This window comes from Microcebus murinus, chromosome 15, assembly GCF_040939455.1.
Source record: "Microcebus murinus isolate Inina chromosome 15, M.murinus_Inina_mat1.0, whole genome shotgun sequence".
Taxonomy (NCBI): domain Eukaryota; kingdom Metazoa; phylum Chordata; class Mammalia; order Primates; family Cheirogaleidae; genus Microcebus; species Microcebus murinus.
The window spans coordinates 76,309,714-76,336,720 of record NC_134118.1 but is presented as its reverse complement, the minus strand read 5'-3'; the positions used below and the strand labels follow the sequence as shown (position 1 = coordinate 76,336,720).

General features: G+C 39.7%; 1 protein-coding gene across 2 annotated transcripts in view; it reads right to left on the bottom strand.

The window, feature by feature from the left end:
* Positions 1–7,422: 7,422 nt before the first annotated feature.
* SPOCK3 (SPARC (osteonectin), cwcv and kazal like domains proteoglycan 3) overlaps positions 7,423–27,007 on the bottom strand; it is a 324,864-nt gene continuing 305,279 nt past the window's right edge. For both annotated transcript variants that reach the window (XM_076010748.1, XM_076010749.1), the window contains 5 exons: positions 26,784–26,903; positions 21,273–21,494; positions 14,682–14,744; positions 11,454–11,591; positions 7,423–9,121 (listed from right to left, as the gene is read on the bottom strand). In XM_076010748.1, the coding sequence (XP_075866863.1) occupies positions 8,952–9,121; positions 11,454–11,591; positions 14,682–14,744; positions 21,273–21,494; positions 26,784–26,903 (713 nt within the window). In that variant the 3' untranslated portion in view covers positions 7,423–8,951. The remainder of the gene's footprint in view (positions 9,122–11,453; positions 11,592–14,681; positions 14,745–21,272; positions 21,495–26,783; positions 26,904–27,007) is intronic.

Genomic DNA, 27,007 nt, shown 5'->3' with positions numbered 1-27,007 from the left:
GGAAGAATGAAAACTCCAGAAGTTCCAAAGTAAGTTTCGTGACCACATGAAAATAAATTGGGGGCATGCTCTTCGTCTGTAGTGTGTGTGGGCTGGGAAACGATCTGCGTGCATGCACACGCACACGCGTGCTCTGGACACCGGCTCCTCGTGCTTCCCGCGCTCTGCAGGAAGAGAGGAGGAGAGAGAAGGAATGCACGTGGGTGAGAGGGGGCAGCCTTCCGCTGTTTCCGAGAAAGCTGGAACTTGAAGGAGAAGACTGAATCGGCGTGTTTAACGGAAGTATGCGGGAGCACGACACAGAGCAAGCAATTATTTTGCAGCTAGTACAAATGCCCACGTGGAGGGTTAACCACGTACGCTGTGGCAAAATGGGATACTCTTCATCATTTTGTTCATCTCTTGGTGAAAAGAAAGGCACAGTGATGGCTCGGGCTGCTTGCTGAACCTTTTATTTTTTAAATTTTTTTTAGACAGAGTCTCACTTTGTTGCCCAGGCTACAGTGAGTGCCGTGGCGTCAGCCTCGCTCATAGCAACCTCAAACCCCTGGGCTCAAGCGATCCTCCTGCCTCAGCCTCCCAAGTAGCTGGGACTACAGGCATGCGCCACCATGCCCGGCTCATTTTTTCTATATATATTAGTTGTCCAATTAATTTCTTTCTATTTATAGTAGAGACGAGGTCTCGCTCTTGCTCAGGCTGGTTTCAAACTCCTGACCTTGAGCAATCCACCCGCCTCGGCCTCCCAGAGTGCTAGGATTACAGGCGTGAGCCACCGCGCCTGGCCACTTGCTGAAGCTTTTAAAATCAAGGCATCACTTGGCCAGCAAACCTGGTGAACCGCAACTGGTCGTCGTGCTGGGGCCTGGTGTCGGTAAGAAAAGGGAGTTGACCGGGTCAAGGACACATTTGCACGGTTCCATCTGCACTGCGCTGTGTCTACTGTCAAGGAACGACCACCAGGGTAGGACTGCGTGATTGGCATGACATGTGCTAACGTGCTGGAGAACGGTGACCTCTCCCCCCGGTTGCGGACGGCTAGGGCAAGGGGAAAAAGGGGAAAAAAGGCCCATGCACACGACGACTAGATCACGTGACTGTGACTCTATCTGGTGGCTGCTGAGCCGGGCACGGCACCTCGGCTGAGTCCAGGGAGCTTGACTTTCCAACTCAGGGCTCAGCTTGTTCTCACGTTTGCTGCTCATCTCCGGCCCCGGGGGCTCAGCTACTTTCTCTTTCTTTATAAGGAATGTCACTATTCACTGCATTCCTTGCCACTCCTCTCTCTGCTAAGACTGGCTGGTTAATGGCATGTATATTTCCATGCGTAATGAGCCACCTTTTGAAGATATAAATTACTGGGGTACAGGGATTGCAAAGACCATGAAAATCCAACACAACTTCCCCATTTGATTGTGTCTATTAGTATTAACCTCTGCTTATTTGAGAGCTGACAAGTGTAAAATGGACTGACTTGTGTTTTCTCTCTTCTACGTGTCTTTTTTATTTATAGAAGTCACGAAGAGCAGTGCAAGAAATGGAAGACACAAATGATTGCTCGGAGCGTCACAAATCCAGGGTAACCACATCTCTAATAATGCATGAGCAGCACCTCAGGAATGCCCTTTGGAAGTGATTCATAGGGATGCCATATTTTCTACTGGGTATTACAGCATGTGGCATCTATTATAGGAATTTAATTTTCATTTTTGGATTTTTTTAATTTTTCTGACAAATAATAATTTCATATATTTATGGGGCACAATATGTTGTTTTGATACATGTATACATTGTGGAATGATCAAATCAGGATAATTAGCATAAGCATCACCTCAAATATTTACCCTTTTTTGTGGTGAGAACATTTAAAATCCTCTCTTTTAGCCATTTTGAAGTATACATTATTATTAACTATAGCCACCTTGATCTGCAATAGCACACTAGAACTTAATCCCACTATCTAACTATAGCTTTGTATCCACTGGCCAACATTTCCCTGTGCACACATCCTCCCTGGCCGCATCTCCCAGCCTCTGGTAACCAGCATGCCAGTCTCCACTTCCATGAGTTCAACTTTTCTGTTTCTACATACAAGCAAGATCATACGGCATTTGTCTTTCTGTGCCTGGATTATTTCACTTAACTTTCATGTTCTCGTAAGTGACAGAATTTCCTGCTTTTTTAAAGGCTGGATAGTAGTCCATTATGTGTACCACATTTAAAAAAATCCATTCATCTGTTGATGGACTCTCAGGTTGTTTCCGAAGCTTGGCTGTGATGAATAGTGCTGCGATGAACATGGGCGTGCACATACTCTTTGGCATACCGACTTCAATTCCTTTGGGTATATACCTGGTAGTGGATTGCTAGATCGTATAGCAATTCTATTTTTAATTTTTGGAGGGACTTCCATACTGTTTTCCAAAATGGCTGTGTAAATTTATAATACCACCAACACTTTATAACAGTTCCCTTTTCTCCACACCCTCTCCAGCACTTGTTATCATTCATGTTTTGATGATACCCAATCTAACAAGCATGAGGTGATATCTCACTGTGGCTTTAATTTGCATTTCTCTGATAATTAGAGATGCTGAACATTTTGGCCATTTGTACATCTTTTGAGAAATGTCTATATAAGTACCTTGCCCATTTTTAATACAGTTATTTGTTTTCTTCTTATTGAATAGCTTGAGTTCCTTGTATATTTTAGATATCAGCCCCTCATCCAATGTATGACTTGCAAATATATTCTCCCAATCTGTGTGTTGTCTCTTCCCTCTGTAAATTGTTTCCCCTGCTGTGCAGAAGCCTTTTAGCTCGATGCAATCCCATTTATCTATTTTTGCTTTCATTGTCTGTGTTTTTGGCATCATATCCGAGAAATCACTGCCAGACCAATGTCATGGAGGTTTCCCCCTGTTTTTCTTTAGCATTTTTACATGTTCAGGCCTTACATTTAAATCTTTAATCAATTTTGAATTGATTCATGTATAAGGGGTGAGATAAGGATTCATTTTGATTTTTCCACATGTGGATATCCAGTTTTCCCAATAATGAGTGTGATGCGCACCATCTGGGGGACGGACATGCTTGAAGCTCTGACTCCAGGGGGTGGTGTGGGGGTGGAGCAGGGGAAGGCAACATATATAACCTAAACATTTGTACCCCCATAATATGCTGAAATAAAAAAAAATTTAACCAAAACTATGAAGCACTAATGATGCAAATGAATAGAAAGATAGCCTATGTTCACAGATTAGAACTAATATTGCTAAATTTCCACACTCCTCAAAGTCATCTGTAAATTCAATGCAATCCTTATTAAAATTCCAATGCCATTCTTCACATAAATAGAAAAAAACAATTTTAAAATTTGTATGAAACACAAAAGACCCCAAATAGCCAAAGCCATCTTGACCAAAAAGAACAAAGCTGGAGGTATTACATCAATACATTTCAAAACATAGTACACATCAGTACATTTCAAAACTATAGTAATCAAAACGGCATGGTACTGACATATAAAAAAGACCCATCGACCAATGGGATTTATTACTTGTCAGTTTTTTCTTCAGCATGAAGAATTAAAATAGAGACTGATATTTATAAACGTTTAACAGATTTCCCTTACAGCATGTTCTAGACCATGTTTCAAATGAACAGCACTTTGAATGGGGCCCCATCAAAGCCAGAAGTCGTCTGCCTGAGCTGCTACATGGGTAGAGTGAGGACATTGTCTTTCCTGGCATTAAAGAGGCTCAGGTTGCAGCCACTCTGGGAAGACCACAACCAAGTTGCTGGACCACTGTGTTTTCATCTTGCAAGACTCTGACCAGATTCTGGCATGGCTGTTCCCATAATCGCACTAGTGGTACCCACTGAATATTCCCAAGGGATATTTGCCAAGGTTTTCTGGACACTCTATGGTTTGCAATTTTCTTCAAAAATAGGATTAAAAGACAAATGAGAGTTCCTCAATAGTCAAGAAAAAGAAAATCGCTCAGTAAAGCTGTTTTCAGACTGGATGCCAGGGGAAGGGCTGGCGTACCTCACTGGCCAAGGGACCTGGTCAGTCTCACCTGTCCAGAAGCACCAGTGACTCCACTTAACATGCATGCGTGGCGCCGGGATGCTTCATGTGCATCCAATGACAACTGTATATAGCAATTAATGCAAAACATACTTAACCTTATGAACTCTCTTCTATTTCACCTCATCGTAAATAGCTAGGATAATATAAAATAAACGAAATTGCAGTTTTATTACAAATAATGATCCTTGTAGGAAATGTCAGTCAAAAATAAGACCAGAGGATTCACATACACTGAGATGGAAACAAAAACTTATTCAAATTGTTGCAAATTTTTGAAATGAAGCTGAGATTGACACGGACAGTCATCGCTCTGCAATTGTGAAGCTGGTGACAGGCACATGTCTCAGTTAATAGATCAATGGTCCCAATGGCGTGTGGTTCCCACGGCTGGACCAGCCCCCTATGGTATCATTCATGGCGGGTCAAATGTAACATATATAAAAGTATTTTGCTGTCATTTTATTCTATAAGAAGAAATCGAGGTCTGAATTTGAGCCTTCTTTGTCTTAATTTTCCTACAAAGGTAACTTACAGTAAAGGGTATTTTCACCTTATCTTTTATCTGTATTTCTCCAGAGGGTCAGATTAGTTCTGAAGCAGTATCAGCTGTTTTCAGTGAAAATGAGCAACTGGAACACATTATCCTAAAAGAAAGAAATGTTAAACATTTACATGTCATATTATAAAAAAACTGCACCTGGCTGAATTAAATTGAAAAGCAGTTTACCAATAATGGCCTATTATTATACTAATATTTACTTTTAGGCAAAAGTAAAAGTTTTCAAATTTGTTACAAATGTGACACGATTCTTAACCTATTTGCACTCTTTGTGAGTCTACTTGAGAATGTCAACTTGTCCTCTCCATGCTTCTCATTGTTCCATTTCTGTTTCCTCCACCCAAAAATGTTAAATTGTTTTTAAAGTATAAGTACCATTTTTCATAAATTTATGGGTTTTTTAAATCTAATAAATTTTAAATGACACTTTGATGCAACCTATGGTAAACTCTAAAACAGATTTATGGTATCTAATTATTGTTTTTATTTCAACTCTGGCACTTATATATCTCACCCCCTCAGAAACAGAAAAACAGTAATGAAACATGGCAGTATTTAACATCACAATTAAAAAGACATATTAGAAATTGCAATTATAAAAAAATATTAAGAAATTTTTATTAATTACCACTCTTTTGGATAAGACATTGAGGGTAATCAATGCACTAAAAGGGTTAGCCATTAGATATAAAGTACATTTTAAGTGAGAACATTTATGAGATATAAAAAGAAAGTATTATAAAGTATTAACTGTATTTAGTCAGTGCCACCTGAGCTTGTGCTTTAGTTTCTATACTGATGTCCCTGGTGACATACAGAGTTCATCTAATTTCGCTGGACTAGAGGTTTCCTAACAGATAAAAAACCATACCATGCTCATGGGTAGGCAGAATCAACATTGTTAAAATGTTTATACTACCCAAAGTGATCTATAGATTCAATGCAATCCCTATTAAAATACCAACATCATTTTTTGCAGATATAGAAAAAATAATTCTACACTTTGTATGGAACCAGAGAAAACCTCATATAGCAAAAGCAATCTTAAGCAAAAAGAACAAATTAGTAGGCATCAATTTACCATATGTCAAGCTATACTACAAGCCTATAGTAACTAAAACAGCATGGTACTGGCACAAGAATAGAGACATAGACCAATGGAACAGAAATGAGAACCCAGATATAAAATCATCCACATATAGCCATCTAATCTTTGACAAAGCAGATAAAAACATACACTGGGGAAAAGAATCCTTATTCAATAAATGGTCCTGGGAAAATTGAATAGTCACATGTAGAATTCTGAAACAGGATCTGCACCTTTCACTTCTCACAAAAATCAACTCACAGTGGATAAAAGACTAAACCTAAGGCATGAAACTGTAAGCATGTTGGCATGGATGTGGAGAGATAGGAACACTCATACACTGGTGGTGGGACTGCAAACTAGTACAACCTTTGTGGAAAGCAATATGGAGATATCTCAAAGAGCTAAAGGTAGATCTACCATTTGATCCAGCAATCCCATTACTGGGCATCTACTCAAAGGAACAAAAGACATTCTATTAAAAAAAGAAATCTGCATTAGAATGTTTATACCAGCACAATTCATAATTGCAAAGATGTGGAAACAACCTAAGTGCCCATCAGTACAGGAATCAATTAATGTGGTATATGTAGACCATGGCGTTTTACTCAGCCACACACAAAAAATGGTGATCTAGCACTTCTTGTATTGTCCTGGATAGAGCTGGAGCCCATTCTACTAAGTGAAGTATCCCAAGAATGGAAAAACAAGCACCACCTGTACTCACCATCAAATAGGTATCAACTGACCAACACTTAAGTGAACATATAGTAGTAACGTTCATTGGGTGTCAGGCAGATGGGAGGGGGGAGGGAGGAGATGGGTCTATTCAAATCTAATGAGTGTGGTGCGCACCGTCTGGGGGATGGTCATGCTTGAAGCTCTGATTCAGGCGGGGCAAAGAAAATATATGTAACATAAACATTTGTACCCTAGTAAAATAAAAAAAAAAAAAAAAGAAAAAGAAAGGAAGGGGAAAAATAAATAAAAGTAAAATAAAATATTTTAATTTTTTTGTCCCAAACTGATGTAAAAGATAAATATTTGTTTAAAGTAATAACAGTGGATTGGGCCATTAAGACCACATGAATAGGTGAAATAAAAGAGAGCAATAATATAAAAAGTAGCCAGGAGAAATTGAAACTGTTTCGTTATGAGATAGCTGCATTACACACGAAGTGTTACAGTGTCATTTGAAGGTGGACTTATATTTAGGTAAAAGTGTTTGTTGTAAAATTCAGGGAAAGCACCAAAATTTTTTTTTTTTTTTAATTATTTTTTTTATTTTGGTATATTATGGGGGTACAGATTTTAAGGTTTCAATAAATGCCCATTTCCCCCCCTCCCCCCAAAAGTCTGAGTCTCCATCATGACCATCCCCCAGATGGTGCACATCTCACTCACTATGTATGTATATACCCGCCCCCCTCCCCCCTCCCACCTGCCCAATACCCTATTACTGTAGCACCTATGTGTCCACTTAGGTGCTACTCAGTTAATACCAGTTTGCTGGAGAATAAAAGAAGTGCTGTTAACATTGTATGAAGAAATAAAATTTAATCATGTAAAATGTTCAATAAAAACAAGAGATGACAAAAAAGAGTGAACAAAATGAATTAAGAATAAGAACCTTGCATGCTACTATGTGCACTCTGGAAAAACCACGGAGGACCAGTTCAGTTTGGTTACAAGATTCTTTATTTTGTAAACTATACATACACAGTAAAAAAGAAAATGCATTATACTTGTAGTATCACGTAAGGTGAACATTAAAGTTTTTATTTAGTGTGTACAAATTAAATGGAAAGAACGTTTGCTCTCAATGAATTGTATACCAGGAAACCAGCTGACCCACTATTGAAATTAAAGATGCCAACGTGTAACACCCAACAGGTTTTTCCATTTTTATTATGGCCACAAAACCATCGGTCTGATATACTGAAAAGTGACAGTGTGCCAAAGTGTATACACAAGTAATTAACATGCTAACTTAAATACAGGGATTAAAGTAATCTTTGCTACAGTTAAACTGTAAATGCTACTCTACACAATAATCATAAACAAGTCCACATGGCAATTATGTAACAATAAAAAAAGAAAGAAACATATTCCATGTTCTCCATTCCAGCAGCAATACCTTTACTGATATTAACTTGTTAATTAGGTGTGCTTATATAATTGTCTAGTATCCTATATTTGTGTGCATGCTAAAACCTCTCTATTTCTACTTTTGCAAGGCACCATACAATACGATCTCTTAAGTTTCAGCACTACTAATAAAAATGGCATAATGCTAAGATTAAATGCAAATTTTAATCTAAAATGGGAAATAAAATGAGAATTAAGATTTGAGAATTTGACCTTGGGGCAAATGACACACTTTTTGTGAAAATATAGTTTAAACAAATTCTCTTTATCTTCCTAATTTAAATTTTTTACCCTAAGTTGCTGGTCAGAAAGATAAAAAAAAATCTTAAAGAAATCATGCTGTTGAAGAATATTAAAAACATCTACATGAGACTTCCATCAAAATTAAAATACGTATTAGAAAGGAAAACTAAATTTTTAGCTTTCAGAATCCATGGTTTTCCATCCTTGCCATTTTGAACAATATCCTCTCATATCCTTGATAATTTCATGATTGGAAACACCGGTATTGATGTGAACACAGAGGAGGAACCTGCAGTCGTCACTTTGCTTTTCTTAACATGTGGTGTCTCTCAGTTACCCTGACTCGCTCTGCGTTTGTGAGGATGCTACTCTGGAGATGCAATTAGGGTCATGCATGATTTTACAAAATCGTGGGGCCAAGGTCACTAACGAGTTATTGTAAATATAACTTAGACTATCTCTCGTGAAAAATAACACACACCATCCCAAGCGCTGGCTGTCATTTTGTTTGTGTGAGCTTTACAAAGTTTTTGCTACGAAAAATTTATTGTAGTAGATCTTCAGAACAGTTCTCTCGTCTGGCTAGACTCCGTTACGTGTTTTCTTTTTCTGTAAGGCATATAAAAACTCAAAGCAAACGATTCTTATTTAAACATAAAGTTCTACAACTTCAGCTTCAATATCTGCAATAATTATACAAAATATATGTGGGGTTTAGAATCACTTTGTTTTGGGGACAAGAAGGTAACTCTTAACAGGCTATATATCTCTTTGCAAATACTAGAAATGTAGCGTTTATGGATCTCATCTGCCGTTAGTCAGATGTACCCATCGTGGTCATCTCCGCCATCATCATCATCCCCTTCGTCTTCATCATCATCTTCAATTTCATCCTCGTCGTTCACAAGAGCGCCTTCAGCACCCTCATCATCCGCCCACTCGTGGAAATCTCCACTCGCAAAGTCTCCAGAGATCTCAAAATCGACAGCTTAGAAAAAAAGCAGACATTACCTTTATTTGACAGAGTAGTGGGACAATTTCTGAGACAGGCAAAATTCTGATGGAAATCAACAAAAAGTTAATTTGTTCTTCAGCTTATTTAACAAAGACAAGGAGCTATCTGTTCTCTGGGAAACTTTCATATGTTAAGACACTGCCATATTTTAAAATGTACGCGCCCAAAGTGGAATCATGTTACTGAGGAATGCTACAGAAGTTCTTCAGTCCAATGACAGTGATTTATAGTTTCTATAGAAGTTCACGTCGGACTTTAAATCTTACAAAGTATTTGAAATTTCTTCTACCAGTGTGGTGGGCAGAGCGATTTTCTCCCCAGATGTTCCTATCCGAGTTAACAGAAGCTGCCGCTATGTTGCTTCACACACACAGAAGGGGCTTTGCAATGGAACTAGGGCAAGGACTCAAGCTGGAGGGACTGCCCGGGTGGATCCGAATTGTCCCTTGGTCCCTAAAATCAAAGAGCATTTCCCAGGCAGGGTCAGAGGCAGACACACCCGAGAAGAATGGCCGGAGAGGCGACCTCGTTCATTTGGACTTTGGAGGACCCTGAGCCAAGGCCGGCACAGAAGGCAAGACACAGACTCCTCTCTACAGCCGCCTCCGGGAAGAAACTGCCCTGCTGCCACGGTGGTGTTTAGCTGGTGACACCCCTGTTCACCTTCTGACGAGCAGAACCGTGAGATGATGCATTGGCGTTGTTTAAGCCCTCGAGTGGGCATCTGTTACTACAGCGGCAGACAGCTTAATAATACAGCTACTCAGCATTTAAAAAAAAAATTTTTAAATTGTTAAAATAGCTATTCCCATCCACTGAGGCAAGAATGCACGTATGTATGTCTCAGGGTGTGCCGACTTTCATCTCCTCAAATGCTAGTTGCTGTTCTGCTCTTTCTGGTATCTTAGTCTATAACTCTTTGGTGGTTGTGATCCATCCTATTAATGTAATCGGATGTTTATACGTTAGCTGATCTCACAACGTCACACGGCGAAACTCCCATCTTGTGTTAAGAAATGGTGTTTCTATTCTCCAACTTCATATATTTTCTTAATTGCAACATGCTAAGAAAACTCAGAAGTTCATGTTTCCAGAATAATTTATGGTTCACTTGTTGAACTTATTTCCATATGATTTTCATTTACAACATAAAAAATAAAGTTCCTTATTCGTCACTGACATCACTGATAACTGAAGTAATCAGTGCTGCAACTACATATTACAAAGACACGCTTACACTGCATTTAAACTGCATCCTGCAAAGACATGTCCACTACTGCTTCCTACTGAAGACTAGTCATGTCGGGTCAGAAAACCCAAACCAAGCTATTAAAAATGTTTCGGAATAAACGAAGCAGAGCAGGAATTTAAGGATTAAATGAGATCACTTTTTATTCTGTACTATTTCTCTTTTCCTAAATAATTTTAGTTTATCATCCTAAAAACTGCATGAAGGAGATATCTAAACATTTTCTAAAATGAAGGACTAAATACTTTATTTTCATTTGTGATCGTTTTTTATATTAGTTGAAATGCAACCCATAAACTCCTGGTGTGTGTGTTGGGGGGTGGTATATGTAAAGCTAAGTGGATTCTGTTGTGAAACCCTCCACAGCACAGACAAAAACACTGGTCTGAAGCTTGCGTTCTGGAAAAATATTTTGTGAAGCACAAAAGATACCACTTTTAAAACTTTAAAATGCATGTACGTGATGCTCAGCTCATTACATTATGTTTTAGGTTTATAGATGAAATTCATGTTCATAAGAAAAAATTAGAATATTAGTTATAATTATCCTTTAGATAATTAAAACCACATTTTTTCCCCTCACCCAAACATAAGGAAACATGCTCGTTTAGCTGCCACTTATGGAACTTTACTTTAAAAAGTTTCATTCTTCTTTAGCGGGTGACACTTCCCATTCCCAAGTCCCCCTCTCTGGGGGCGTGCAGACGAACGCGCCTTTGGGACGGGACGTGCCCTGGGGTTCGCTGACTGGGGTGGCAAGAATGGAAAAGGCCTCCCTGCCCTGAGAGGGAAAGAACTGTCTAACAGCGTTCTGAATGTGAAGTAGGAGAGGAGCCCAGCGTTTAATCGTCGGCCCTGAAACACAGCAATCGTGCAATAACTCCGTTTGTCGTCTCTACACGCTGCAACACGCTAAAGCACGTCTGCTCACCAGCCCCTGCACGCTGGGCGACCTGCCGTCCCTGCACAGGGCAGGTGCTTGCTGAGCGCCCGAACGACCAAGGGCGCTGGGAAGCCCGCCCGCCGCGCTTGGCGCTGCCCAGCGGCTCCGCTTACCGCAGTCGGCCACGCCGTCTCTCCTGGACCCCACGACTTCGTTCCCGAACCTGTCCACGCACCAGCACTGCCCGGCGCTGCTGTGGCACTGCGTCGGCTTGTAGTAGCCGTCGGCGTCACACAGGGGGACGTACTGTCCTGTGGGACACACACAGACACGCGTCACACACACATGTCCACCAGCGAGCCATGCTTGTGCCTTTTCTGCCAGGCACCTGCTGCGCGCCGCCAGGGAGCTCGAGACTCCCGCACGCCGGCGCCTGTGCTGTCCAGGCCTGAGCCGGCAGGAAACAGGCCAGGGCGCGCCCGCCACTGAGCTGGCCACCGAGAGACAAAGCGTGCGCTCCACGGCTCCACGGCTCCACGGCCCATCTCTCCTGCTGAGCAGGTTGCTGGCCCCGCGCCTTGCTCTGGAGAGGGAGTGCTGGCACAGGCACAGCAGGGACCGAGACCCGGAGGGAGTGCTGGCACAGGCACAGCAGGGACCCAGACCCGGAGGGGGTGCTGGCACAGGCACAGCAGGGACCCAGACCCGGAGGGGGTGCTGGCACAGGCACAGCAGGGACCCAGACCCGGAGGGGGTGCTGGCACAGGCACAGTAGGGACCGAGACCCCACCAGCGCTGGGCCCTGTCGGGTCAGGCCGTCCAGACCCCTTGCAGGGCGTGCGGGGCCTCGCCAGCGCGTCATGGCCAACTTGCCACTCTCGTTCCCCAGATTCTCCTTTCGACACTGCACGCCCTTCCACATGGGCCTGTCCTCCCCAGATCCAAGGCTGCTTCCTCTCCACACGGCGTCTCCACTACAACCCTCTCCTGGCCCCGCTCTTCACTTCAGGACTTAGACATGGTCCCAACAGACAGCCGCGTGTGCGTGTGTGCATGTGTGTGCGCATGTATGTGCATGTGTGTGCGCATGTGTGCGCACGTGTGTGTGCGTGCATGCGTGTGCATGTGTGTGCGCATGTGTGTGTGTGCCTGTGTGTGCGTGTAGTGAGTGCCCTTGCACACTTTCACTACGATTTCACTGTGCTTTCCTCAATGTTTGGAAATATTTACTTCCTCTTTATTTTTGTTGTTGTATAAACAACATCTCTTAAACCCAGCGGCAATACCGGGAAGGCAGACACACTTCCCTATCTACAGTAACTAGCATACTGCGTGGCACACTGCTGTGGAAAATGCCTAATCAGTAATTGAAAAGTGAAGCCGCACCCTTCACCAAACACTTCAACACTACAATGTAAGCTCTGGGAGAGCAGAAAATTTTGTTTTCTTTTTTGACCATTTTTTTTTTCTGTGACCGGAAGCATTATAGTTATTTGGTGAAATAAAATAAATGAACAAATGGATAAAATATGAAACTCATTCAGCCTTGCGACCCTGAGATCATAATTTTACTCTCTCAAAAAGTTTAAATTTTTTATATAGAGATGATTCAGTTTCAAAATTATCATTCCTTTGAAAACTCTGAACAGCTGCTGTTTCAGTGAAGCAGATAGACTATGGCCAATATTGAAACCTTGAGGATAGCTTCTGCAGATTTAAGGCCAGCAGAAACAGGGGGAAAAATTCAACTTTTGCTATTTCTACATCTTTAAAAACTGCCATGATTTGACTTACTTGACATAAAAATGTTATGATGTGTGGTTAGAGTGACCGTACTAATTTCTCCTTTATGTCAGTATACTTTAAAGAAAAAGAGAACACCATGAAAAATTATTCTAGAACTGCACACATCAACCAAGACTTAATTTGCAAATGGAACCTGTGGACCCTACTTCTACATAACTACTGATGGACTTTCAGAAGCACACCACTATCCCACCCAAATTAGAAGAAATGTTTACGGCAGTTAGTGCTCTCTAACGATGACTTCCATTCATGTTAGGAAAGCAGGATGAAGTGACTCCTTCTCAATGGGTGCTAAGCGAGTTTTTTGGTTTTGGTAGTTTCAGATCATCAAAGCCTGCATTCTAGTAGATTTCTGTTACTGATAGACTTTGATCAAGTGTAAAATACTTCTCAAGTCAGTTCAAATGGCTTTTCCCATTTTACATGGCCAAACTTTGATTTGCTGAGTCAAACTTATGTAAGAGCGTATTATTTCTACTTGTCAGCTGTGATGTCTCATGCATTTTTTAACAGAGTTAAAATAGACATGACACATTGTAGCATTTGTCATCAGTAATTTTTCATACCTAAAAATATCTTATTAGAAGTGATTATGCTTTTTATCTCGTACAATGGTCACTGGACTAAGGACTCTCAAATAGTAGGAAAAATATTCTCATCTAAACATACTGTATTCTAATTTCAAAAAGAAAATATATCAAAATACAATACAGATTGATCAGATCCAGAGACATTATAGAGTTACCTGCCACTAAATACACAGGAGTGTTAACATACATGAAGGACAACATTGCATGTGTGCTGTCCTGCTTTGGTCCCTAATGTACACACCAATCTCCAAACTGGTGACATTCAAATACAATCTAGAGCGTTTTGAACATGTGAGATGTTACTTATAGGGGAAGCGGGGTGAAGAATGTATGGAAACTATGTGTTATCTTGGTAATAGTTCTTATACATTTAAAATTATTCTAAAAAAAGTTAAAAAACTGTATGTTTATAAGAACAAACGCTAATTTTATGTAATAGTTGAATAATCTGTTGATAGGCAAACATCCAAATATTTCGAGGTTTGGGTGAAATTTGAAATATCTCTATCTACCTACCTAGTTATACAATTTACTTACGGAGAGTAAGGCAGTAAAACATACTCGTGAAAAACATTAACAAGACTGCTCAAATTTCCCTGAGATCGTCACAGCATTTTTAACCCAATTTATATAAGTGCTTGCCTTAAACAGCATGTATATTTTTATATATATACACACAAACATATAAATACATTTGCCATCAATTTTTAAATTGTTAGCCATAGAATTGGAATTGAATTTTCTGTTTTCACTTCAGCGTTGCTCAAATCTCCTTTTTCACTTAATAACTTTCAAAATGAACATTATATGAGGGTAATAAAACATACATAATATCTTTCAATAGGTAAGGTAATAAAAGTAAGTTTAATGGCTTTCGAAAAGCTCATAAACTTTGCTGCTGAAATGCAGTGCCGTGTGTCTCTGCGGGATCCATACTGACTCTACGTGGCCGAGTCCCTGAGGTCGGCGCGAGCAGCCAGGCCGGGGCCGCGCTCTGTTACTCACCCGGGAGCTTCCTCGAGCCCTGCCGCCTCCGGACGCCGCTGAGCTCCGTGTGGCAAGGCGGGTCTGGAGAACAGACAGGTGTTACTCCCGGGTTAGACAAAGAAAGCACAATTTCTCTATCATCACATCTCTACATGCCCTTAGAAGACACACGGTGCACATTAGTCTACGCGTGAAGACGCACTCATACAGACGCGCCTATTTAGCGTGCATACAGAAACGTAGGCGATTAAGTAGGAAATGCCCGATTTCCGTAAGTGCTAAGTCTGACAGTTGATCTCTCTGACATTTCACTTTGACACGTCTCGTTTTATTTCTGTTGTGAAGGTACATCCTCCGTCTTTCAAACACACAGTTTGGCTTGTGATTATTGTGATTATCTTTCACGGTTTTTTTTTTTTTTTTTCCAGAACGATTTTTGTGAAACCATGGATAAGTCAAAAATTTGTATTATTTTTGAATATGAGTTCCATTGTGGAACCCATGCAGCGCGGACAGCTTGAAACATCGAGGACGTGTTTGGGACGGATGTGGCTAATGAATGCACAGTTCATCCATGATTTGAGAAGTTCGGTTCTGGTGATTTTAATCTTGAAGACGGGCCACGTGGGTGGGTGACCTGAGACCAAGATGGATCACGATGAGCTGAAAGCTGTCGTGGAAGTGAATCCATCTCAACTTACGTGTGAATTAGCAGCAGGTCTGGCGTTGCCATTCCAACAATATGAGACCATTTGAAACAAATGAGTAAGGTGAAGAGGCTGGATAGGTGGCCACTGCATGAATTAAAGGAGTGCCAAGAGAAATCACCTCAAAGCCTGCCTTTGTTTGCTGTCACGGCATAAGGGTGCACCATTTCTACACAGTATTGTTACATGTGATTAAAAATTGATTCTTTTTGACAATGGCAAGCATTCAGCACAACGGTTGGATAAAGATGAAGTGTCAAAACACAGTACAAAACCAAATATTCGTCAGAAAAAGCTACTGGTATCTCGTGGGTGGTCCAGCGTTGCCACTATCCACTACAGCTTCATGGAACCTGGTCAGTCGATTACAGCGGACGTCTGCTGCAACCAGTTGGATGAAATGACGAGGGTGCTTGTGATTAGGCAGCTGAGACTGGGCACTAGAGACAGGACAATCCGCTTACAAGACAAGGCTCGACCACGCTCCTCACAGACAACGCTGCCCAAACTGCAGAGGCTGGACTTGGAAACCCTCTGTCGTCCACTGTGTTCACCAGACCTTGCACCAACTGACTACCACTTCTTCCAGGCTTTGGACCACTGCTTGCAGGGGAAAATACTCAATTCTCAACAAGCTGTGGGCAATGCCTCGCGTGATATAATCACCACTTGCTCTCCAGGCTTCTTTACCGTTATGATGGCAGAACTGTGTCGACGGCTTGGGTGCACACTTTGATTAATTGTACTGCTTCTTGTTTGAGATAGAATAAACTATACTTTTGATTAGAAATCAGACATTTCATATTTAATGGCCTCTATAGAGAGAGAGAAAATGAAGAGAGAACACACGGTACTTTCCTAATTATTAATATTAATAGACCATCTTGGTTTTCCTCAGAATGATTGAAGTGGATAAAAATACTTGCATGATTGAAAATAGTTCTTACCATTTACTTAAAAAAGGTCAGTTCAGCAATGTAAATCCGGTTGCTGCTCAAGCAGCTGATCATGCTCCTCCCTCATTTAAAAGTTTCTGATGCAGAGAAATGCTCTGCATTCCAGAAGTAAACTCTGAAGAAGTTAATGCTTCTTTCAAGTGATGTCAGCAGTCCCATCATAAATTATAATAGCGTATAATGTTAACATACCTTCCTCCTCTTAGTTTCACCCATATATTCAATGTAGAAACAAGACATAACATCCAATGATTTCTGAGATACCATTATTTTAAAAATAAACTTAAAACATTTAAACCAAATTGGAGATAAGTCTCTGCCTATTTTTCAATTCAGTCACTAAAAGGAGGACATTTGTAGAGCAACGTAAAATTCTAAATAGCTGCAATATAATTAGCCTTGTATTATCACTATTGTAGGTCCAGTTGGCCCCCCATATCTGGAACTCCTGCATTCACAGGTTTGAATAGCTGCTAATCAAAAATATTCAAAAAATAAAAATAAATTACAACAACAGAACAAAAAATAATACAAATAAAAATACACTATAATCATTTACACTGCATTTATATTGCATTAGGTATTTTAGATAATGTAGAGATGATTTAAAGTTCACAGGACGTTCACAGGTTATTGGCAAATACTACTTCATTTCATATAATAAACCGGAGCAGCCACTGGTTTTGGTATCCGTGTGTGGTCCTGGGACCAATTCTCCTTGGATACCCAAGAGACGGCTCATCTGACAGCAGTTTACTGCATTTCATAGTCATACTCTAGAAACTTGTTGTTAATTCTTGCTACATAAAACCTGCATCATAAACCGTTAAATCAGTAAAATAATAAACTAGCTCCTGTTGCCCTGCAAGACATCTTTCTTGGAGAAAAGGCAACGTATTATTAATTCAAACAATTCTGAAATTGTTTAGTGTTACTGACCACAAAATATTCAATCCCTAAATCGCAGGTTAAGTAAACAAGTGTAATAAAGTAATGAGATAAGGTGCTTAATATACATTTTATATTAATAGTTTATGTGCAAGACCAAAAATGTTTCCTCTTGCAGAATCTGACATGTGAAGCAAAGGTAATTTGTTTGAAAATCCTGAATAACTACCTTATGGTAACTCCACTTTGAAAGTGATCTAACTGACTCCTTTGTTTTTCTTGGATAATCTCATGACTCGAGTTAAAGGAACAGGAATCCAGTTGCATTGTACGGTCCTGAGGAATAGACATTTTAAATTTTACTATGATCCAAATGTGACATCTTAGAGCCAAGAAGAAAGACTGCAGCTGAAGTTTCAGTATTATCTTCTAGTTGCTATGGGCAATGTATAGTGGAGTAGAAGTAGCATTTTCTTATGTGTTTGCTACCTGAACATCCGGGTACGTTTGAGTCTGTATCTGAAAGTCCAGGTACGTCTGAGTCTGACTCTGATTAATGACCCCATTGGATAAGCCGACTCCCAGGGCCACAGCTCTGGGTAAGGGAACATTTTAGAATTTCAAGAGAAATCATGACCAATTAGGAACTACATATCACATTTGATTTTTAAACTATTTTTAAGTGATTTATAAGCCAGTTCTGTAAGTCTGGCCTTTAACTGGGCTTACTTGGAGCACTTAGTTGAAATTTCATCCATCATTTACACCCACTTGCAAAGGACTGGTCTAGATGAAAGCATGGTAACCCAGCTAATTGCATTAAGGTCTGGACTCAGAGTACGAATATTTAGCGTACGGTAGAGGCGCAGATTTGTATCTCAAGATTTATTTCCCCTAATGTGTTTATTACCAAATAGTGTTTTTAAGTTTATGGGAAATTCTGATTTTATTTTGCTTAAGAATTGCATGAGAATCGCCGGGCGCGGTGGCTCACGCCTGTAATCTAGCTCTCTGGGAGGCCGAGGCGGGTGGATTGCTCGAGGTCAGGAGTTCGAAACCAGCCTGAGCAAGAGCGAGACCCCGTCTCTATTATAAATAGAAAGAAATTAATTGGCCAACTAATATATATATACAAAAAATTAGCCGGGCATGGTGGCGCATGCCTGTAGTCCCAGCTACTTGGGAGGCTGAGGCAGGAGGATTGCTTGAGCCAGGAGTTTGAGGTTGCTGTGAGCTAGACTGACGCCACGGCACTCACTCTAGCCTGGGCAATAAAGTGAGACTCTGTCTCAAAAAAAAAAAAAAAAAAAAAAAAAGAATTGCATGAGAATCATAAATTAATAAAAATGTAAGATTTAATTTAATCACTAGTAAATTAATTATTTTAAGCTAATAACAAGCAAAAAAGAGGAATGAAAATTACAGGCTAAATTTCAAGATTTTTTGAAAATAACATTTTTCTGTATTTTGTATTTTAAAAGACAAATTCCTACACTAGAGTCATTCACACATTATCTCTATTAGGAATTGATAAATTTTTATACAGCCATAATAATGAATTTTTATTTACTCATGCAATTTTGAACTGAATAAAATGTCACTGGGACAGAAATAAGAAATATCTGTATGTTTACACTAGTTACTAAAAAACAAAAGTATTTTTTATAGTTTCAAGTAGTCGTTTCTAAGAAATATATTTTTATTAGCTGTCAAATGTATATGGACAATTTATAATCCAATTGGAAAAGAAAGTGGGCATTATGGAGGTTTGTGAGTGAATCTGTAGGTAGGCAGCGTACAGGTGCACAGGTTGTGTACTGCACAACTCTGAGGGCTACTATTGCCCCGCACTAAAACATGAATTACGCCTGGAGCTTTATAGCAAAGCAGCTTCTAACTTCTGTCCAACTGAGCCACCATCCTTATTCACTTTTCTTCTTAATATTGGATGGGTCATATAGCCTCTCACAGAGTGGATATACTTGAAAAACTTTATTAGATTTATTTCAAATAATATTAGAAGTTTCATATATCCACAATACCAAATTCTCTGTGTTTAATATCTTTCCTTTAATAGGAAAAACACTTATTTCAAAATTAATTAATCCTCCATGACCCACGCTTCGATATTGCTTCTGTAGATCAAATGCATAAAAAGCTCTTAAAATGCCATGAATCTGCATCGCGTTTCTGAGCACAAACACTGGACGGATGCTGAGGGAAACAAGGCTTGCCGACGTCGCCTGCACTGACTGCCACTCCCCAACAAGCTGCACGGGGAGGTCTCCGTGGCCTTTTATATACTATCACTTTCCCAACTCTGAAAACAGAATTAAAACCACCTGGAGACAGAAATCAGGGACTCGTATCTCGACTCCCTGTCCCCCCACGTGCTCGCTCTGAAACCGGAAGTTTTTGAGATCAGCAAGTTTTAGTCCTTCAGAGTAAGAGGGGACAAGGTGGCTTCCACAGGGCACTGGAGTGACGATGGTCCATGCGCACAACAGACTAGATGCAGCTGAATGAATGCTACTTTTCTCTCTTTCCTTGATCTTATACAACAGGATTTTTAACAAAACAGCATCTAATGTAATAATTGATTTGCTTTTTTTTTAAGTGGAGGCTTAGACATACTTTTATTAATATACATTCTTAACACTTAAGGCAACTAAAATCCCAAATTAGTAACCCTCCAACTTGCTCTTTCAGGATCACTGAAAGAATTGTACAAATTACAATCATGTCCCTTTTGTACTGCTTAATTGGCATGAGTTCATGAAATTAGCCATGGAAACAAATTTGCAAATTTGGTTCTTTATTTTAGGTTAAATCACTTTTTCCCTCTGAAACATTTGAAAAAGCCTATAACTTAACAGTTACACTTTTTCATGAAATTAGTGATTGGCCTAAAAGAATCCGTAAGAACAAAGCACTGCGATCTCACCAGCCCTCTCTGTCACCCTGGCAGATTTTGTATCTTTTCTACCATATTAAATTAATAAAGGGTCAGCTAAGAGTTGGGCCAAACTCTCCTGAGCTTTAGAGAAGTTGTGGAAACTCTTATCAACTTGGGTACCGTGTATTAAATTATTTCTTCCATGTACTACATGATCTCAGAGAGTAAACCTTCAAAGGTTACATAAGCTTTAACACTTTGGGAGAAAACTGCTTTATACTGCTTTATAGTTTAAGGTGCCGTGTTCATTCTCTTAGCTGTCAAAGATTTTGAGAAAAGCATCGACTGTAGCAGGCATTACCACATTAACCTGATTCCTAGTTTTTTGTCTAGATTAGCATGAAAATTATACTTTGCACTGTTTACCTAGATTCCTGAAACTTTATTACACTAGGAGATTTGGGGCTCTGCCTCCGTGCACACACTCAGTACAAGGACCATCCGATGCATTCTGTGAGCGTGGTTCCGACGTTGCGTTGCATCTGCATTTCCCAACGCAGAAGGCTGGGCAAAGACCTAGCACCCTTCCCACTCTTCACTCTCCCAGAGGACTACGACACCTTTTCTGCTAGTGAATTTCTAAAAGGCCAAGCCACTTTGAAAACTTTCAAAGACTAAGCCATTTTAAAATCAAATGAGTAAAAATAACTTTGTGGTGAATGCCCTGGTTCATTCAGCTCATTTAATAAGATCACAAAATAGAACATTAAAAGTCCACAGTCTAGTGATAAAAAAAAAACCATTTATTTTACACCGTGGGCAAAGCAGATAGCAAATTAATTTTAATGATTACTTTTAATATCTATGTTCTTGCATCTCTATGTGCTTGTTGGTGGTTAATAATGGAAGCTATAATGAAGTGCATTAATATGAAATATTAATTACCATGTTTCATCTTATTTAGCATGTTGTGCATCTCTGGTAGAGTTATTGTGTTCAACACGCTGCTTACTTGCTCTGTCATGAAACACTGGAATTAGAAAAAAACTACTGAAGTGAGTGGGGCATAGAGTACTTTTTTTTTTTTCTTAATCCTGAAGGACAGACGTTGTGACACGTGACAGCCAGGCCGGCGGGTGCGTCCCCAGGCGTCCGGTCTTACCTTGCTGCCTCTGGAAGCAGTAGCACCACTCGTTGTTGGAGATGAGGCTGTCCCGGTACGTGTCGCAGGAGTTGAAGAAGGCCCTGGTGCACTGCTCGTTCTTGTCCAGGTAGATGCTGCCCAGCTCCGACTGGTCCAGCAGCAGGTCGTAGTTTGTGTCGAGTCTGTTAAACATCCAGCCAAGCGAGTCCTTGCAGATTGGCAAGATGCTGGTATCGAACCCTAAAGTCAGAAAACGGTTAAGTGAAATAAGAAAGATGTCGTACGCAGAAAGCAAAAAAAACCAGCGTGGCAGGCAGTGGCACAAGGCACCCACTGACTAGTCAGAGACGCAGGCTTCAGGTCCACCTTGAGCACACTGTTTCAAAGCAAAGTGGATACACTGATATCTGCCTTTCAGAGTAGTTACAGGAATTAATTAGGTAAAAAGTATCTGGTACTAATTAGCCCTTCATTCAGTGGCAGTTACTATTGTAATCATGCATTATTTCTTTTCTTTTATTGTTTGTTCAAGCTTCTTCTGAGGAAACAGTGTATCATGATATATATCTTATTAGACGTGTGTAAATATTTTTAAAGAATAATATCCTATTAATGAAAAAACTAAAATTAATTTTCATTCCAGGAAATGAAAGTATCATTTTAGCAAGAGCATAGTTAACACTCAGTGATAACTGTAATAATGCCCTGTATCTTGGTAGAACTATGGTGACTGTGATATTTCACATGAACCTGATGATCACAGAAAGAAAAACTGTCGTGATTTACAGAGCTACTGTGTCTTCCACTCCACTCAAGGCAATTTTTACAAGCGCACGTGTGTTACGTTGGGAGGCAGGGTGCCCTGGACGGAGGGGTATAGAGAGGTGTATCCAAGCCACGTACTGTCAAAGACGGTTTGTTTACCCAGGTAAGCTACCAAACTCGGTAAGGCTCACCCTTAATAGCATCAGATGCAAGATCAGTGTTTTGTATGATTTAAAAATATTTGCTTTCAACAGTTTTTACTTTTCAGGTTTCAGCAGGCTTTAAATGTTTTAGCCAGCGTAGTTTTCATCTTATTTCCTATTTTCCACTCATTACGAGTTAAAGTAAACTATTAACTCAGTTAACTAGCATAGAAGAAAGGATGTGTTTGAAGACATGGAGACTTCTGAACACTGAGTACCCAAAGGATTTAATCTTTGGCAGCAGGGTTAGGAGAGCCGTTTAAATGTTTATGAGTGGAATTCTCTCTCACATGTAGCAACTAATTTTATGTTGAGAATAATCATGAGAATTAATTAATTTCTAGAAAGCTTCTGGCACCAATCTAGTTACACAAAATCTATTTTGATAGTTTTAGTTTGTGATACTGTGAGTTATCAAAATACTTGCAAATAAAGATATGGATATTGAGGATTAAAAAGTAAATAGGGACAGACTCTAGGAGATTTGGGGGCTTGGGAAATTTATAATTTCACCACCTGTTGGAATTTGTTTTATTATAATAATTTATTCAGAACATATTTAGCGCTTTATATCTGTGCTTCACCATAGTTGACAACGGGGATAAAAAAGTGTGACAATGTGACATTATCATACAAATATAGAGAAAGAATTTTAGGGATTTTTTTCCTGGCCTGTATTTTCTTTGTAAAATTATAAATTTTTCGTAAATCTTTGTAACACTATAAAATTCTCTGTTTTGTCTTATTTTCTGTAGATAGCTTTTCTTAACCTCTTTGATGTTGTCTTCTTTCCTGACAGTTCAGATTACGGGTTAAAACTGGTTCAACATTCTATATAATAATATAGCTTTATTTTGAAATCAAGGTATTCACTTATTGAAAACAGAATGTAATAAAAATGGAAACATTTCACTCGCTCAGTGAGAAAAGCAACCTACTTGTTCATGATTCCAAAATTGTCAACGATAATATTCTCATTGTTTAGAATAATATAGTTCCTAAAGAACAGAGCAACTGTAACCAAAACTACTAACCAAACCATAGTTCCTAAAGAAAGAAGCCAACCAAAGTTTGGTACCTAGCGGATCCAACTGAGTAACTACCCAGGATGCAATAATGTAATGAACAATTACATTACAGCACATCATTCACTCTACATTTATTTTACAATTATACTTTTGATCTACATAGGATTAATCTTTCAAAATACAAAATATGTAATTTCTGAAAAATCAAAATATCTAAATCTTAAGATAATACCTTCATAAGACTAATGTGTATAATTACATTTTATTACACAGAATTATAAAATAAAAGAAGAAAATGCCAGATGTCTCAATAATTAGAACCAAATAGGCAATAATCTGGATGTTTTGTTTTATTACTTGAAATGAGAAAAGAAAATTTATCTACTCTTTCTAAATCTTTTGTTTTCAAAACACAGAGTCCCTGGCATACCTAGGAGGCTCCTAATTGCATTAAAATGAGGCATTGTTTTGAGCCGTCTGATTCCACATTCAATCTTCCTCTGGATGTGAAGACAGCAGGACACAAAGTGAGCAATATCTTGGTAGGAAATTGGAATGTATCCACTTACCCTGGAGGCTTAAGTAATTCTATCACTTTCTCTGAGTGAGGAGAACATTTGGTGTAAAGCAAAAAATAAAACATTATTTTAATCTGAGTCAGACCGTTAATCTGAAGATTTCTCGAATGTCCTAACACCTCTCAAGTTGATGAAGGGAAGATCAATATACTATCACTTCCAAAGAAGTACATATTCTCAATTACAACCATATTTTTTAAAAGCCTGGCTGGGTATAGTATTTCTGTTATGTCATTTTTGAAGATTTAAATAAGTCAAAATCAACGTATATAGATTATAATAGGAACAACAGGTACTTACTGAAAAAAGTGCCAAACCAGTATTTTAATGGTAATGATAATAGATCAGAGGCTAAATAGCTCCTTTTCCTTCAACTTCTTACTATAAAACACACTTTAAGATTTTTGCCGTCTTGCTTGCTTTTCTATGGCCGTTAATTTACTTTTCAATGGTAGCTCTAAAATATATCCAAATGGATTACATTCAAGAAGCCCGATTTTTTTGATAACAGTAGACTTAAGTTGTTAAAAAAAATAATGGCAGACTTTATCAACTTGCTTGATTTCTTGAATCTATGACATTCTTGACCATTTTTTTGTCAAATCATTTAACTATGAAATATTTACACTATCCAAGATGCAAATAAAAATCAGTTCTTCTTGAGTAATGACTGTCCAATTCTTTACATAAAAGATTGTGATAAAAATTAGTTGATTAAAATCTCAGGCTAATATCATATTGTGTTTGAGAGTTGAGAATAATGACTAAAATAACTAGTAGGAAAAGACCCTACTATTTTCACCACGTTCTAAAGTGTTCTGGTGGGAGAGTAAGATATGGACACTTAACTAAGGCAAGGTACAGAGCAATGTTAATCTGATAGCCGGTGCATGAGGCGTGCAAGGCCCCGTTTCTTCATAAAACCGTATTCTACTTCAAAGTTCATTGTCTTCTAAAAAAGAAGCGCTTCTCCATTGCCTCTCCCCTTCACTCCAACCCTGAGACCGTCAGAGTCTCGCCCTTCTGGAAGCTGCGTGGCCTTCGGTAATTGCGAGAAAGCAGCAACAGACGGCTGCGCCACTCTGACGCCAGGACGGTGTCTAGATAATTGGCGATTAGGTATCAACCTATTTATTAGACGAATTATTATTTAGACCCTCCTATGTGCAGAGACTTCTAATAGCTGGGGTTTCCCCGGAGGGAAATTCCTGGCCTCACCAAGCTTGCATTTCGTGTGGAAGAGAGGGGAGACGGCCTGGTGAACACGTTCACGCCGGGCAGCGGCGGGAAGAGCAGAGCAGGCCAGTGCTCTGCGGCCTCGCTGCTGTGGAGCTGCCTACGGGCGTGTCACCTCCCTTCTAACGGGTAACCTCCTTCCGGAGTTGACTGCGAGTTGGCCTCGCTTTCAGCAGTGTGGATAACGCTGGGGTCCACTCTGCAAATACATTCAACTCCAGAGGGACTTCTCCTCATCGGTCTACTGTCTTAAGAGAGTTTCACAGCACTTCTCGAGGATTTTCGGAAAAATCCAGCAAGGGAAATACCACTTATGAGTCTGTACAACCCACCGGGCACCTGGCCGAGCGCGGTGCACGTTCCCTTCACGCGTGTGCGGGATGGGAGGGATCAGAGCCTGGGCTCAAGCTCTACGGGCAAACTCGAGAGCAAGAAATAAAAATATTCTAGTATGAGTGTTAGGAGGACAGGTGTGAACATGAATTATGTTTTAAAAAGTTGATATGTAAGGGTCTGGAAGAAACCTTTTCCCTACCCCAGACATACTTTATTTATAAATACAGGGGCAAATATACTTAATTATTATTTCTATTAAAGAAGTTCAATCTGCAAGGCATCAAAAACAAATTACATCTAGCGAAAATGCAACTAATTCATCCCAAAATGAACCTGAAAAACTCCTCTACAGAACAGGGAAAACACTGTAATTTCTTTCTGAAATTCCTAAGAAGAGCTATATGAACAGTCATCACACAAAGATGATTATTATTTCTAAAGGTAATAGCTTAATTATACTTTTATATTAAATTCCTTAAGAACATACATAGCATTCATATCTACAGCAGGTTGAGACTGCAGACAATTCCTTAATGTGAAGAAAGCAAGCAAGGAATTTGGGGAAGTACAGATCACAGATGGCTGTTACCTCACTCTGTGACTTTGTGTGAAACTGCACTTTGAGGGCTAGAGTGGGTGGCTCAGGTCACCACAAGCCACGAAGGTCACACTGTCACTTCTCTGTCAGCTAAGAGACGTGCTCACCATTGCTGCCCTTCCTCCTTTCTCGTATTTTAGAGCAAAGACTTCGATCTTTGAACGATTCAGCTCATGTTTCAACATCCTTCTTATATGCATTAAATACAAAAAAATGACTTTTGCAAATGAAAATAATATAAAGTGAAAAGTTTATAGAATTATGTAACAAGTGCCCTATTTCGATTTTTATGTCCTATTTTCAAGGAATTCTAAAAAAGTCTTTGGAAAATCATACAGGTGATGGAAATATTCTGTAATTATCGCATTTTTTCTTCCGTGTTTTGTTTACTTGGTCTAGTGCACACAGGGTCGAATTAGAGACTTCGGCAAAGCAGTCTTAAAAAAGCTACAATTTGGGAGAGTCTCGCTGTGTTCTCTAGAAATCTAAGTATTCCAAAGTTCTTTCCTTTATTTCCCGCATTATTCTACTCTTTGCCACTTGGCTGAAACACTGGAAAATATTCCTATTCTGTCTATTCTACTGCAAGCAAAATGTTTTCTGAGATGACATTTCTTTTTTGACCGTCACGGTTTGCCCAAATGCTTTATTTCCATGACAAACAGTGCAGGTGTGGGATTTCTGTTCCCTGGCTCCATGGTGGATAAACACTGAAACATGTGCTCTGTTCTAAGTGGTTCACTGGGATAAAACCTCAAAGACAATATCAAAGTTAGAAATCTCACTGCTTCTCTCCGGCCGCAGCAGTGCCTTTGCCTTCTTGTTTTGGCTCCCGCTTTCATGGAGGGCCTTGAACCAGTCCCGCAGCCTGTTTGCCACTTCCCTGAACTCCAGGTCGCCGCACGCTAAAAACGAAGAGAAAACACACAGGTCTTGAGTAACGACTTAGCACACTGCAGCGAGATTTCTCCAGGCATTCCAATGAACTGAAAGGTAACAACTTCTAAAA